The sequence below is a fragment of the Mobula hypostoma genome, chromosome 9, assembly GCF_963921235.1.
Source record: "Mobula hypostoma chromosome 9, sMobHyp1.1, whole genome shotgun sequence".
Classification (NCBI taxonomy): Eukaryota; Metazoa; Chordata; class Chondrichthyes; order Myliobatiformes; family Myliobatidae; genus Mobula; species Mobula hypostoma.
In genome coordinates, this window is record NC_086105.1 from 62,604,172 (window position 1) to 62,619,203 (window position 15,032).

The 15,032-nt window shown below is 40.1% G+C and overlaps 1 protein-coding gene across 2 annotated transcripts in view; it reads right to left on the reverse strand.

Annotated features, from left to right (window-relative positions):
• The window catches only part of glt8d2 (glycosyltransferase 8 domain containing 2), a 69,293-nt gene that overhangs the window by 52,399 nt on the left and 1,862 nt on the right, over positions 1-15,032 (reverse strand). Inside the window, exons 1-2 of one of the 2 annotated variants that reach the window (XM_063059721.1) lie at positions 4,761-4,805; positions 2,613-2,752 (exon numbers count right to left, since the gene is read on the reverse strand). Coding sequence is in view for 1 of the 2 variants with exons in the window: in XM_063059719.1 (XP_062915789.1) it covers positions 4,761-4,806 (46 nt within the window). In the remaining variant the exon portion in view is untranslated. Of the gene's footprint in view, positions 1-2,612; positions 2,753-4,760; positions 4,851-15,032 lie in introns of those variants that run through there. The other variant, XM_063059719.1, reaches the window with a different exon arrangement.

The window sequence follows — 15,032 nt, forward strand, 5'->3', positions numbered from 1 at the left end:
ATGAGAGTTAAAAATCTGCATCCAAAGCAGATTATATTCTACTTTTGACATTGTTCCCCTTTAAAGTCATAATCTTATTCTTGCTTAGTATATACAGTACAAAGTGAGGTCACAAGTAACCACCTCATATTCAATACTCAAGTTACCCTTCTTTATAAATGTGTTTGGTAGTGTCATTTAGAAGATGTGGAAATTCAGTATGAAATATCAGTCTTTGTTACCGTTTTCTTCTCAGAGTGTGTTTAGATAATTAAGATTATACAAGAATGGAAGAAAGATTTGCATTTGTATAGTATATTGCACATCTCTTTTAGAAACATCCCTAGTTGCGGTATAGCAAACGAAGTCCTCTGAAGTGTGGTCACTACTGTAATTAAGGAAATAACACAGTCTATTTGCAGAATGCAAGCTCCTGTGAAAAGTAGAGATTTAATGATCAAATAATCTGTTCTAGTGTTGATTTTTGGGAAAATGTTGGTCAAAAAAAACTAGGAATGACTTCAAGCTTTACTAGGTAGCATCAAGGCAGCTGCATGCAGGCTTCTGCTTAACATCCTGTCTGAAAGATGACACTTCCAAAAGCACACCACTCCCTCAGTGCCTCCCCGGAATGTGCTCAAACACAAGATTTCATTCCGAAAAACTTGTTGTGTGGAGGCAAAAGATCTGCTGTCTGCACTTGAACAACAATGTAGAAACACAATGAGGAAGAAACTAATGCTCTGAAACACATTTTATAACATTAGCCTTCAGGTATATTTTTTTCAGTGAGCTGGATGTTAGTTCAAATGTTCTTCTAAGAGATTGGATGAGTCAAAGTGGGCTAAGCCTCCTTTGTTGCAGTGTCACCTTATGTTTTTGAAGATGGACTTTTGACCCTTTAGAATAATAAACGTAGAACATCGAACACGGTAGTGTAGTGGTTACTGCAATACCATTTCAGCTCGGCGTACAGTTCAATCCTGGTGTCCTCTGTAAGGAGTCTGTACATCCTCCCCATGGAATGCATGAGTTTTCTCTGGGTGCTCTGCTCTAAAGACGTACCAGTTAGAAGGTTAATGGGTCATTGTAAATTGTCCTGTAATTAGGTTGGGGTAAAACAGGGGTTGTCAGGGTTTTTGGGTGGTGCACCTTGCTGTATCTCTGAATAAAAATAAATAAGCAAACACTACAGCATAGTACAGGCCTTTCTGCCCACGATGTTCTGCCAACGTTTTAATGTATTCTAAGTTCTACAGTATCTAACCCTTCATTCTGATATAGCCCTCCACTTTTCTATCATCCTTGTATTGATCTATGAGTCTCTTAAATGTCCCTAATGCCTCCACCATCACCCCTGGCGATGCCTTCCACACACTCACTACTCTGTGGGTAAAAAAAAATTATCTCTGACATCCTCCTACACTTTCCTCCATTCACCTTAAAATTATGACTCTTGTACAGTATTAGCTATTTGTGCCCCGGGAAGAAAGTCTCTGACTAACCACTCAATCTATGCCTCTTACCATCTTGTACACCTCTAACTAGTCACCTTTCATCCTCCTTTGCTCCAAAGAGAAAAGCTCTAACTCACTCAACCTCTCCTCAAAGCACAGGTCACAGGTGTTTGATAGGGGAACCTGGATCCAAGATTAAAAATGAGACTGTAAAGATTTAGTACTAAATCTAAAAATGAACCATGATCCTGCTCAATAGCAGAGATCTGAGACCATTATGGTGTACTGTATTTCTGCTCCTGTTTCTAATGTTTACAACTTTATATAGATTTATTTCAGTTCCACATCCTAAAAGTACACAGTAGTAAGGAAATTATCATTGAACATAGGACAGTACAGCACAGTACAGGCCCTTTGGCCCACAATGTTGTGCTGACCTTTTAACCTACTCTAAGATCAATCTAACCCTTCCCTCTGCCATAGCCATCCATTTATCTATCTGAATCTTATTCATTATAAATGATTTTGTTACATCCACAGAGCAATATCTGAAAAATCTTTCACTGAGAAAAATCTATATATTTTCTATTAGTAATTATTGTTTTGCTTTCTTTCATCATCCCTTCGTACATAAAAAGTATGCACATTTCCTTTCCTTTCTGAGGTCAGCTCTATCTAATATGAAGTTGTGTTTGGTAGTAGTGGTTAACGTCTAGTAAAGACATAAAGTTTACTTTGAAGATGTGTTTTAAAGCACTTGAAAGAAAGCAAGATTATGCAAAAAAAAACCCACAACAGTATTCTCCAAATTGACAATTGTACTGGGATCACTGGAGTAGCTAGGTTTCCAGGTTTTCACCTTCCAAAACTATAGGATCAGAAAAAAATATCACTTGCGAAGCAGATAATAGCAGTATGGTAAAAATAAAGATATTTGTAAGCACCAGGATAATTTTAGATTAAAAAAAAACACAAACTGCTGAGGAACTCAGTTGGTCAGGAAGCATCTGTGGAGGGAAGTGGATAATGTGTTATGTGGTTAAGTTGTTGAGTTCCTCCAGCAGTTTGCTTTTTGCATCAGATTCCAGCGTCTGCCGTGTCTTGTGTCTCGATAATTTTAGGTACATGCTTAAACTTTTTGCAAAATAGAATCCATAAAAAATTGAATTGTTTTACCCTTAGCATCTGTTGGAGCCGTAAGAATCCTTGGCCGGTTGGATTTAATTTTTGGATTGATTTAGCTTCAGCTTGCTCAATTAGTTGACTTTCGCAACAGCTCATAATTCAGGTCTTTTCATTTCAAGTTCCTTTGTAAACTAAAAATATTTTAATTATCAGAAGAAAATACGACACAGCAAACAGAATCTGAACTGACATTGATAGAACATAGGTGGTGCTATATTTTGATGCTTGATGTTTAACAAGTACCAAATAAACGCTGAAATGCCCAGAAAGTAATACTTGGGAGACAGAGAGATGATGCCTCTGCATTAAATGATAGGACAGATGAGCTTGTGGAGCAGACATTATGAGCCAAATGGCCTAATTCTGTTCTTGTGTCTTATATCTCTTATTACAGAGATATTATGAAATGTAGCCACAGGAAATAGTGTATATGTAGTACAATAAATAGGATGTATTGGCAAATGCATCAATTAATACCAAAGTTCCCTCTAATATTTTTACAGCTGAGTGGACCAACCATTACTTTGAGCAGGAAATTTTTACATGGCCTGAAAACCGCATGACATTTTAAGTGTTTTATTTGTAATATGCCTACTATGATGAATATTTAGACTGAAAATTCACATACTTTTAAATTTAATTATTAATGAAATACAGTACAACAAAGAAAATTTTTCACGTTTCATAAACTTTTTCTAATTGCGTTCAATTCCAGCTCTGTGCACAGAAACAGTTCAATTATTATGAGGACCTGCACCGCATAGTTTAGAGGGGACAGTGCTTTGAACTAATACTAATAGTAAGTCTGTTCATTGAGCGAGATCATACATTATTTGATTGATACAGCAGGATTTTACCAAGTGATATTCTGCTATATGGCACCTCTAAGACTAAAAGGTATTAAGGAAACAACAATTTAATTCAGCATTTAGTTGCTGTTCAAGCTGAATTATGGTGTTTATTTTCAATTGCAAATACCTGTCTTTTTCTCAGGATTATTGAGGTAATCCTTGCAGGTGGTTTTAGAAAAGACATCAACTCTGCTGACACTGCAGTGCAGTAATTGCATTGTGGCAGGTGCCATCTTTTCAAAGTTCAAAGTAAATTTATTATCAAATATGCATATGTCTCCATATACTACCCTGAGATTCATTTTCAGGTGCATAATTTCATTCATTTGCATCGGGTGCTTATTATTTATGCCTCAACTGAAATACTAAAAGATCTGAACAGGGTCACATAGCTGTCCGAGAGAGCTTGTTGCTATGCTTCCTCAATTACAATAACAGTTATACTCCATTGGTTTGAAACTGCTCTGAGTCATACTGAGACCGAGACACATTTCCTAAAGATTATTTTAGAAAAGGCATCAGTTAGAGCTATTTTCAAGAACATTATTAAATCTCTCTTTAGTAAAGACATGATCTCTGCAATAGTTCAGATAAAAACAAAGGAAGTGCTGCAAACAAGCTTTATTTTGGTTGAATCTTGATTTAAAGACTATTTTAGGTCTCCTTTGGTACTGGTGTAGTTAAGGCTGCTGGATAAGCAGCCAGACTTCTGGACTACTAATGCAGAAATGAGTTTGAATCCCCCCCCCCCATGACAGCTGGGGTATCAAACAAATCTGGAATTAAAACTAAGATAGATAGGTAACAGCAACCATAAGATTACCACACTCTCAAAAAAAATCAGTGAAGGAATTCTGCTAACATTTCTAAGACTAGCCTACCAATAGCTAATCTTCATCTAATTTAATTCATTCCACAGTATGAAGAACCAGCTGACAGTAGTTGGTACAGCAAAAAGCACCGTGACACAGATTTATTCCAGCTGTAGTACATTGTGCTCCAGAACTATTGTAGCTGTAGCCAATGCTGGCATTGAGCCAAAAATGTGGAAAACATTGCCCAGGTATGTCCTGTTCACAAAAGGCAGGACAAATCTAATCCAGCAGATCACTCTCAGTCACCATGGGCATGCTACGCTGGGGCTGGAATGTCCGGCGACACTTGTGGGCTGCCCCTAGTGTATCCTTAGGTCGTGTTGGTTGTTAACACAAACAACTATATGTTTCGATGTAAATATGATAAATAAATCTGAATTATCAACAACATGATGGAAGCTGTATTAACTCACCAAGAACCTGCTCATCAATGCTCAGTTTGGGTTTTGCCAGGAACATTCCGCTCTAGATCTAATCACAGCTTTAAACCAAGGAGCTGAATTCTGGAGATAAGCAATCAGAGTCACATTTATTATTAAAGTCAAAGTAAGCTTATTATCAAAGTACATATACATCACCATATACAACCCTGAGATTCATTTTCTAGCAGGCATTCACAGTAAAATAAAGAAATACAATAAAATTTATGAAAAACTATGGATAAACAAAGATTGACAAACAACCAATGTGCAAAAGAAGACAAGTTGAGCAAATTGAAAGAAATAAGTAAACAAATAATACTGAGAATATGAGTTGCAAGGTCCTTGAAAGTGTGTGATCATTCAGAGTTACGGTGAGTGAAGCTATCCAGGCTGGCTTAAGAGCCTAATGGTTGTAGGGTACTAACTGTTCCAGAATCTGGTGATGTTGGACTTCTTGCCCAATGGTAGTGGCAAGGAGAGAGCATAGCCTGGATCGTGGGGTCCTTGATGATGAATGTTGCTTTCTTATGACAACACTCCCTGTAGATGAGCTCCATGATGAGAAAGGCTTTAGCTGAGATAGTCTGGGCCATATCCACCACATTTTGTAGACTTTTCCATTCTTGGGCATTGGTGCTTCCTTACCAGACTATGATGCAACCAGTCAGGATACTGTGCATCTATAGAAGTTCGTCAAAGTTTTAGATGACATGCCAGATCTACATAAACATCTAAAAAAGTAGAGTCAATATCATGTCTTTTCTGTGATAGCACTGTGATATGACAACACAAAGCAATTTAAAGTTAGTGACCTTCTCCACCTCTCATGCCCTTATGAAGGCTGGTTCATGAATCTTTGCCTTCTTCCTCCTGTAGTCGATAAGCAGTTCTTTGGTTTTGCAGACATTGAGTGAAAGTTTGTAGTTGTGGCACCACTCTTCCCCCTTCCTTTTCACTCCTGATGAGGGGTCTTGGGCTGAACCTTTGACTGTTTTTTATCATCTCCATAAATGCTGCCTGACCAGCTGAGTTCCAATAAATAAATAAATAGTGCAAAAAGAGAGAGAAATAGCAAGGTAGTGTTAATAGATTCACGGACCATTCAGATGTCAGAAGAAGCTGCTCCTAAAACATTGAGTGTGGGTGTTCAGGTTTCTGTACCTTCTCCCTGGTGGTAGTAATGGATAGAATGACTGCACTTGACATCATCCCACACTTGACTGAGTGTGGCATTGAGATATCATGCTGTAACAGAAATCAAAGGTCATCATAAGGAAAATGCTCTGTCCGTCATCATTACTTGGCACAAGATGGTTGTGGCTGTCGGAGGTTTGTCTGCCCAGCCCCAGGACATGACTACGTGTGTTCCTCAAGATTCTGCCCCTAGCGCGAACATCTTTGTCTGCTTCATCAATAATCTCCTTTCCATAAGATATAGGAACAGAGTCAGGCCATTTGGTGCATTTAGTCTGCTCCACTATTCAATCATGGCTGATTTTTCGTATCTCAACCCTGTTCCCCTTTCTGTCAGATGGACAGAGATGGGATGTTTGTTGACAGGTGCACATTATTCAAACTTACTTCCAACTCCCCTGCAAATAAAACAGCCCATTCCTACATTCAGGCAAGTAACATTTGTGCCACAAAAGTGCCAAGATATTGACCATCTCCAGTGTGACAGAATCAAATCATGTAGTCTTAGATTCAATAGCCAAGCCCTTCACTATTTGTATTCTGGGAGCCACCATTGATCATAAATTGAAATGGACCAGCCATGAGTGGCAACACTTGCACGCTGCCCCAGCATATCCTTAGGGTGTATTGGTTGTTAATGTAAACAACGATGTACATGTGATAAATAAATGAATGTGAACTTGGGTATCCTGTGGCAAATGTCTTATCTACTAATACCCCAAGTCCTTTGATAATGTTGATAATGGATAACGAAGCTGACCATCTGCAAAATTTGGGAAGTGGGAGGGAACTGGTGTACCCAAGGTGACCATAGGAGAACATGCAAACTCCATACAGACAGCACTCAAAGTCAGGATTGAAGCTGGATGGCTAAGTTTGTAAAGAAGTGGCTCTACCAGTTGTGTCACTGCTCAAAAGCAGAGACTACTTGTGGATTATTTTACAAAGGACACTGGCCATATTAAATAAGTCCTTAAATAAACCACAAGGAGCATAATCTCCTTTTGTAAAATAGTTTATTAGGAGACCAAATGAGATCATTGTAAAATAGCAGTGACCAAAGTCTGGGCAACTTGGCAGTCTATACTGATTCTTTGTATAGCAATCCCATCAATGTCATTACCCTGTTCATTCCCAATAGGTTTGCAAGTTTTTCCCTCTCAATCGCTATTACAGAATCTTCCTTCTGGTCTATACTGAGTTCTACAACTTCCGATGACTTGAACTGCCTGTCTCCATCTGTCATCTGACATTAGCTCAGCTTGTTTATTTATTATGGGATTTGGGAACATCACCAATCTGACCTGCTGGGCATGTCTCTTGCTCTGCATTTTGTAACTCCGATGTTCTTTTGTCCATGTCTTCACTCTGTAACTGCTTTCATTCACTCGTTGACCAGATAATCTTGTTTACAGCTTAAGCCCATGGTCACCCCGGTCTCCTTTCCAGTTCAAGTGAAGAAGGGTCTTTAACCTGTCATGTTAACTCTGCTTCTGTCCCTACAGATGCAGTCTGACCTGCTAAGAGATTCAAGAATTTTCTGTTTTTATTTTAGATGACCAGCATCTGCAGTTTTTATTTTTGATTTTCCCTTTTAAAAGCCTTGATTGATACCCATTTTAAATCTTAAATCACAGATCAAGTAATACACTTAGAGGTATACATACACAGGGTATAATTGCCATGAAAACTAACTTTGCAGCAGCAACAGCGAAGTATAATACAAACACAAGTTACATTTGCAATACAACTCTCTGTGTGTGAACGTATTCTTCACATCCCTATTGCACCTTTATGCTAAAGTTCTATTTAAAACAGTATCAAGATAATTCACTATACATGAAACGGTTTTACTTTTACGTTCCCTTTGTCTCTTTATTGCAGGGGTTCCCAACCTGGAGTTCATGATCCCATCCATTAATGGTAGGAGTTCATGGCATAAAAAAGTTTGGGAGCCCCTGATTTATAGTAAAGCTACATAAAAGGCAGTGTATAATATTTTTCCATCACATTCCTATGCTAAAGTTTTATAAAAGACAGCAGTAGTGATTATTCATTGTACATATGAGAACCTTTGTTCATATTTCCTCCGTACAGAAGGCCCAATATCTATGAGACTGAGTCCACTGGAGATTGGAGGTCCAGAAGCCTGTCCTGGGATTGGGGATTGGAGTCTGTGTGAATGTGTATGTGTGTGGGTGGGAGGGAGGGAGGTAAGGGGCTTGCTTTGCTGTTGCTCTGCTGTCATTAATTGTGTGTTCTGTGAACATGGTGAGATTGCAATGTCGGAATGTGTGGTGACACTTGTGGGCTGCCTCCAGCACTTCCTTGGGTTGTGCTGGTTGTTAAGGCAAATGATGCATTTCACTGTGTGTTTCAATGTACATGTGATAAGTACGTGAATCTGAATACACTAAAGTTTTATAAAAGATAGCTGCGTGTAATGATAATTCATGATACATAAGATTGTTTTCCCTCATATTCCCTCTGTACCTTTATACTAAGGTCACATAGGGGCCATGGACAATTCTGATTTGATGGAGAATGGACGTGAAAGTACAGAGGAACACCTGGAGACATTTCTGAAATGCCTGTTCGCTGCTGTTGTTACTGTGCAATCATGAATCTTTCGGAGGGTAGGCCTCAAAATCCCCGGCTTTGCCCGCTTTTGGCTACCTAGAAGGAGGTCGAATCATTCCGACAGAGATGGCACTCAGTACTCGGTGTTGGAGAGCTGATCAGAGCTCGAAGTCTTCAGATGACTCAGAGTCAGATTGTGGTCAGCATGGCAGGGAGAGTTTTTCTTCCTTCTCCCGTCTGCATGAGATGTGGGACATTTGAGAAACTTTGAACTTTACTGTGCTCATGGACTTCTTCATCAAGTTATGGTATTGTTACACTGTTTGTAACTATATGTTATAATTATGTGGTTTTGTCAGTTTTTTCAGTCTTGGTTTGTCCTGTGTTTTGTGGATATCACACCGGAAGAAATAATGTGTCATAAAAGAGGACTACGTGTCTTCATAATCATATCATATCATAAAAAGCAGCAGAGTTTAATGATATTTCATATGTATAAGATTTTTCCCTCATTCCCTTTGAATATTCCAAAATTATTTTTAAAAACTGCAGTGTATACTAACAACTTACAATACGTATGAGAATACCTTTCCTCAAATTCCCCCTGTATTTTTATACTAATGATACAAAAGTCAGCATAGAAAGACAATATTTTTCTCTTGCATTTCATCTATAGTAGTACTGATATTCTCCTAAGAATATTCCCTTAATGGACAATGTCTGTGCGTGACTTTGTTTAATGTGGGGAGGCTGATACACAGGCAGCCACTACATGGTCCTCGGGGTCCGGGTCCAGTGTCAAATAATATAAAATGACTGGGTCCGTTCATGGCTGCAGCTTCCTTCACCTTCACTGCTGTTGTGCTGTGTCATCATCTTCCCCCAGCTCCACCACAGAGGTCTTGGTTGGATTGATTTTTGCTCGAACCTCCTCCTTAACTTTACCACCATGGGTGAACCTGCCAGGAGCTGAACACCAGACAGCATCGATCTCGGGATCTCAGGAGCTCACAAGCCTCTCCACCATGACAAGGTGACGATCCTCAGAGAAGGCTCCCTCTCTGTCTTATATCAAAGTGATATAAAATGCTGCAGAGAATGGCAATATTCTTTCCTCATATTCCCTCTGTACCCTTAGACGAAGGTGATTATAAAGGGCAGCAAAGTATACAGTGGCATGCAAAGTTTGGGCACCCCTGGTCAAAATTTCTGTTACTGTGAATAGCAAAGCGAGTAAAAGATGACCTGATTTCCAAAAGGCATAAAGTTAAAGATGGCATATTTCTTTAGTATTTTAAGCAAGACTACATTTTTTATTTCTATCTTTTACAGCTTCAAAATAACAAAAAAAGGAAAAGGGCCCGAAGCAAAAGTTTGGGCACCCTGCATGGTCAGTACTTAGTAACACCCCCTTTGGCAAGTAGCACAGCTTGTAAACACCTTCAGTAGCCAGCTAAAAGTCTTTCAATTCTTGTTTGGGGGATTTTCACCCATTCTTCCTTGCAAAAGGCTTCTAGTTCTGTGAGATTCTTGGGCCACCTTGCATGCACTGCTCTTTTGAGGTCTATCCACAGATTTTCGATGATGTTTAGGTTGGGGGACTGTGAGGGCCATGGCAAAAGCTTCAGCTTGCGCCTCTTGAGGTAGTCCATTGTGGATTTTGAGGTGTGTTTAGGATCATTATCCTGTTGTAGAAGCCATCCTCTTTTCATCTTCAGCTTTTTTTTACAGATGGTGTGATGTTTGCTTCCAGAATTTGCTGGTATTTAATTGAATTCATTCTTCCCTCTACCAGTGAAATGTTCCCCGTGCCACTGGCTGCAACACAAGCCCAAAGCATGATCAATCAACCCCGTGCTTCAGCTGGAGAGGTGCTCTTTTTATGAAATTCTGCAACCTTTTTTCTCCAAACATACCTTTACTCATTGCGGCCAAAAAGTTCTATTTTAACTTCATCAGTCCACAGGACTTGTTTCCAAAATGCATCAAGCTTTAGATGTTCCTTTGCAAACTTCTAATGCTGAATTTTGTGGTGAGGACGCAGGAAAGGATCTCTTCTTATGACTCTTCCATGAAGGTCATATTTGTGCAGGTGTCGCTGCACAGTAGAACAGTGCACCACCACTCCAGAGTCTGCTAAATCTTCCAGAAGGTCTTTTGTAGTCAAATGGGGGTTTTGATTTGCCTTTCTAGCAATCCTACGAGTAGTTCTCTCGGGAAGTTTTCTTGGTTTTCCAGACCTCAACTTGACCTCCACCGTTCCTGTTAATTGCCATTTCTTAATTACACTTTGAACTGAGGAAACAGCTACCTGAAAACGCTTTGCTTCTTCTTATAGCCTTCTCCTGCTTTGTGAGCATCATTCATTATAATTTTCAGAGTGCTAGGCAGCTGCCTAGAGGAGCCCATGGCTGCTGATTGTTGGGACAAGGTTTCTTCCTCTTCTCCTCCTTCTATTTCCGGCTGTTTAAGATGCATCTAGGCGTATTACAGCCCTTCGCAGGATGTATAATTAATTATAGAACTCAAGGAACTCAAATTCTCAAATATAACCTAGTCTCACGTATAAACTGAATAACAGACTCTTCAATCAGATGTTGATTCTGTTGATGGCCAAACAAAGATTTACTAGAAAACCAAAATACACTTAAGCCAGATAGCCTCTTCAACAACATGCTTCTTTCAATTTTGTATCAATTACAGCTCAGCAAAACATGCTGGACTGTCTCTGGACTACCACAGTCACATAATCCAGTAGGATGTTTTCCTATTATCTTTAAATAATAGTTTAACCCACAATGCCCCAACCTAAGTCTTGTTAATTTCACCATATCTCTACGACTTAAAAGGTAACAGTTTGAGACCTTTATAACTAGTGGGTGACTAGAAAAATAATGCCTGCCCCTTAATTCATTTTTCCAATCCTCCTGCCACTTCTTCTCTATACCTTTTTTAATCCTACTTCTCAATTCTGCTCTGCCTAGGAGAACTCTAATTTGTACTTGCCTGCTCTGTAAGGAAGACTTTGCAATGCCATCCACAATTACATTTCCCTCCACCCCAGCATGCCCAGGTATCCATGAAAATCTAACTGCACAACCCATCTTCCCTACTCTAAACAACACTAAGAGAATCTCAATAACTATGTCAGGACGAGCTTTTGATTTATTCCCTTTTATAGCCTCTAAGGCAGCAGCAGAATCCGAACAGATGATAACCCTACGTGGTCGAGAGTCTTCTATCCACCATAAGGCCCAGAGGATTGCTAATAATTCTGTTGCAAAGACAGAAACACCATCTGAAACCCGGTGACCAATTTTAACTCCAAGTTGAGACACATACATCCCAAATCCTGCCCTACTGCTCTCTAGGTCCACTGAGCCATCAGTAAAAGTCTTCAAATAAGATCCCCATTTATTACTTAAATATTCATTTATGATCAACGCTGATGAAATTGCACTGCTTCCTTGAAGCTGAAAAAGGAGGAATAGGTCTACTTCTGGTACTGGAAAGAGCCAAAAAGGGACGGGTGGCAAGCAAATTTGGCCAACTATGTCTACCTCAGTCAGTTTCAATTTCACAGCCCAGTTATTAACCAAATATAAAAATAGGTATCTTTTAATTTTACTTTGGCACTCTGACTTCCCCTGCAAAAGACACTTTGATGGACAGCTGTGATTGAATCCATTTAGTTTTACCCAATACTGCAGACCCAACTGAATTCATCTTAAATGTAGAGGCACTTCTCCCATCTCCACACATAATGCCAGGACTGATGTTGTTCTAAAAGCTCCACAACGGAATCTAAGTGCTTTGGACTGCACAGTGTCTAGTTTTCCAAGCACTGCCGTAGCAGCAGAACCATAAGCAATACTACCATAATCTATAACTGATCTAATCATAGCTAGCTATATTAAGTACATAGTTTCCTGCCCTGCTCCCCAGTCGCATCCAGCAATACTTCTCATAACATTTAAACGTTTTTCATACTTTCCAATTGTTTTATCTATATGAACTCTCCAAGTAAGTCTTTCATCGAACCACACACCTAAAAACTTGAATATCTTGACTTTTTCTAGTAGAGAATCATATAGACACAATTCACAATCAGGAATCTTTCTTCTAAAGCCAAAAATCATATATTTGGACTTAGAAGCAGAAATCCTGAAAATTAGCCCAGTTTTCAACTGATCTTAAAGCCTTTTGAACCTGCCTTAATATATACTTGATGTTTCTTTCTCTTTTCCAGATTGCACCATTGTCTGCAAACAATGAATTGCCAAATCCTGTCCCTACCTGATCAAAGATATCATTTATCATGACATTAAAAAGAACTGGACTAATGACACTTCCTTGAGGGGTACCATTACCTATTTTAACTGACTTGGAGCTTGTTCCACCTATTCTTACTCGAATTGTCCTTTCCTTAAGGAAATCTTTGATCCAATTAAACATTCTACCTCTAATTCCCACATCATAGAGTTTAATTAATAAGCCATCCTTCCATAGTGGGACAAGGTTTGAGGAGTCAGGGTATTTATAAAGCTTTGAAATTTGCATCACCTGGCCTTTCTTAACAATGACTGTGCACAAGCCATAGCCCTAACAAGCTAATTAAGGTCTGAGCCTTTGGTAAAAGTTATCTGAGAGCTCAAAGCAGGATCCTCTTTTGAGTCAATATGGGTGGAAGTCAGGAACAGGAAGGGAGCAGTTACTCTATTGGGGGTATTCTATAGGCCCCCTGGTAGCAGCAGAGATACAGAGGAGCAAACTGTGAGGCAGATTTTGGAAAGGTGCAAAAATAACAGGGTTGTTATCATGGGTGACTTTAACTTCCCTAATATTGATTGGCACCTGATTAGTTCTAAGGGTTTAGATGGGGCAGAGTTTGTTAAGTGTGTCCAGGACGGATCCCTGTCACAGTATGTGGACAGGCCAACTAGGGGGAATGCCATACTAGATCTAGTACTAGGTAATGAACTGGGTGAGGTCACAGATCTCTCAGTGGGTGAGCATCTGGGGGACAGTGACCACCGCTCCCTGGCCTTTAGCATTATCATTGAAAAGGATAAATTGGGGAAGGGCAAATTATGAGGCTATAAGGCCAGAACTTGCGGGTGTGAATTGGGATGATGTTTTTGCAGGGAAATGTACTATGGACATGTGGTCGATGTTTAGAGATCTCTTGCAGGATGTTAGGGATAAACTTGTCCCAGTGAGGAAGATAAAGAGTGGTAGGGTGAAGGAACCACCCTACCATTCAAGTGAGGTGAGGTGGAAAATCTAGTCAGGTGGAAGAAGGCAGCATACATGAGGTTTAGGAAGCATGGATCAGATGGGTTTATTGAGGAATATAGGGAAGCAAGAAAGGAGCTTAAGAAGGGACTGAGAAGAGCAAGAAGGGGGCATGAGAAGGCCTTGGTGAGTAGGGTAAAGGAAAACCCCAAGGCATTCTTCAATTATGTGAAGAAAAAAAAGGATGACAGGAGTGAAGGTAGGACCAATTAGAGATAAAGGTGGGAAGATGTGCCTGGAGGCTGTGGAAGTGAGCGAGGTCCTCGGTGAATACTTCTCTTCGGTATTCACCAATGAGAGGAAACTTGATGATGGTGAGGACAATATGAGTGAGGTTGATGTTCTGAAGCATGTTGATATTAAGGGAGAGGAGGTGTTGGAGTTGTTAAAATACATTAGGACGGATAAGTCCCTGGGCCTGACGGAATATTCCCCAGGCTGCTCTACGAGGCGAGGGAAGAGATTGCTGAGCCTCTGGCTAGGATCTTTACGTCCTTGTTGTCCATGGGAATGGTACCGGAGGATTGGAGGGAGGTGAGTGTTGTCCCCTTGTTCAAAACAGGTAGTAGGGATAGTCCGGGTAATTATAGACCAGTGAGCCTTAAGTCTGTGGTGGGAAAGTTGTTGGAAAAGATTCTTAGAGATAGGATTTATGGGCATTTAGAGAATCATAGTTTGATCAGGGACAGTCAGCATGGCTTTGTGAAGGGCAGACCGTGTCTAGCAAGCCTGATAGAGTTCCTTGAGGAGGTGACCAGGCATATAGATGAGGGTAGTGCAGTGGATGTGATCTATATGGATTTTAGTAAGGCATTTGACAAGGTTCTACAAAGTAGGCTTATTCAGAAAGTCAGAAGGCATGGGATCCAGGGAAGTTTGGCCAGGTGGATTCAGAATTGGTTTGCCTGCAGACGGCAGAGGGTGGTGGTGGAGGGAGTACATTCAGATTGGAGGATTGTGACTAGTGGTGTCCCACAAGGATCTGTTCTGGGACCTCTACTTTTTGTGATTTTTATTAACGACCTGGATGTGGGGGTAGAAGGGTCGGTTGGCAAATCTGCAGACAACACAAAGGTTGGTGGTGTTGTAGAAAGTGTAGAGGATTGTCAAAGATTGCAGAGAGACATTGACAGGATGCAGAAGTGGGCTGAGAAGCGGCAGATGGAGTTCAACCTGGAGAAGTGTGAGGTGGTA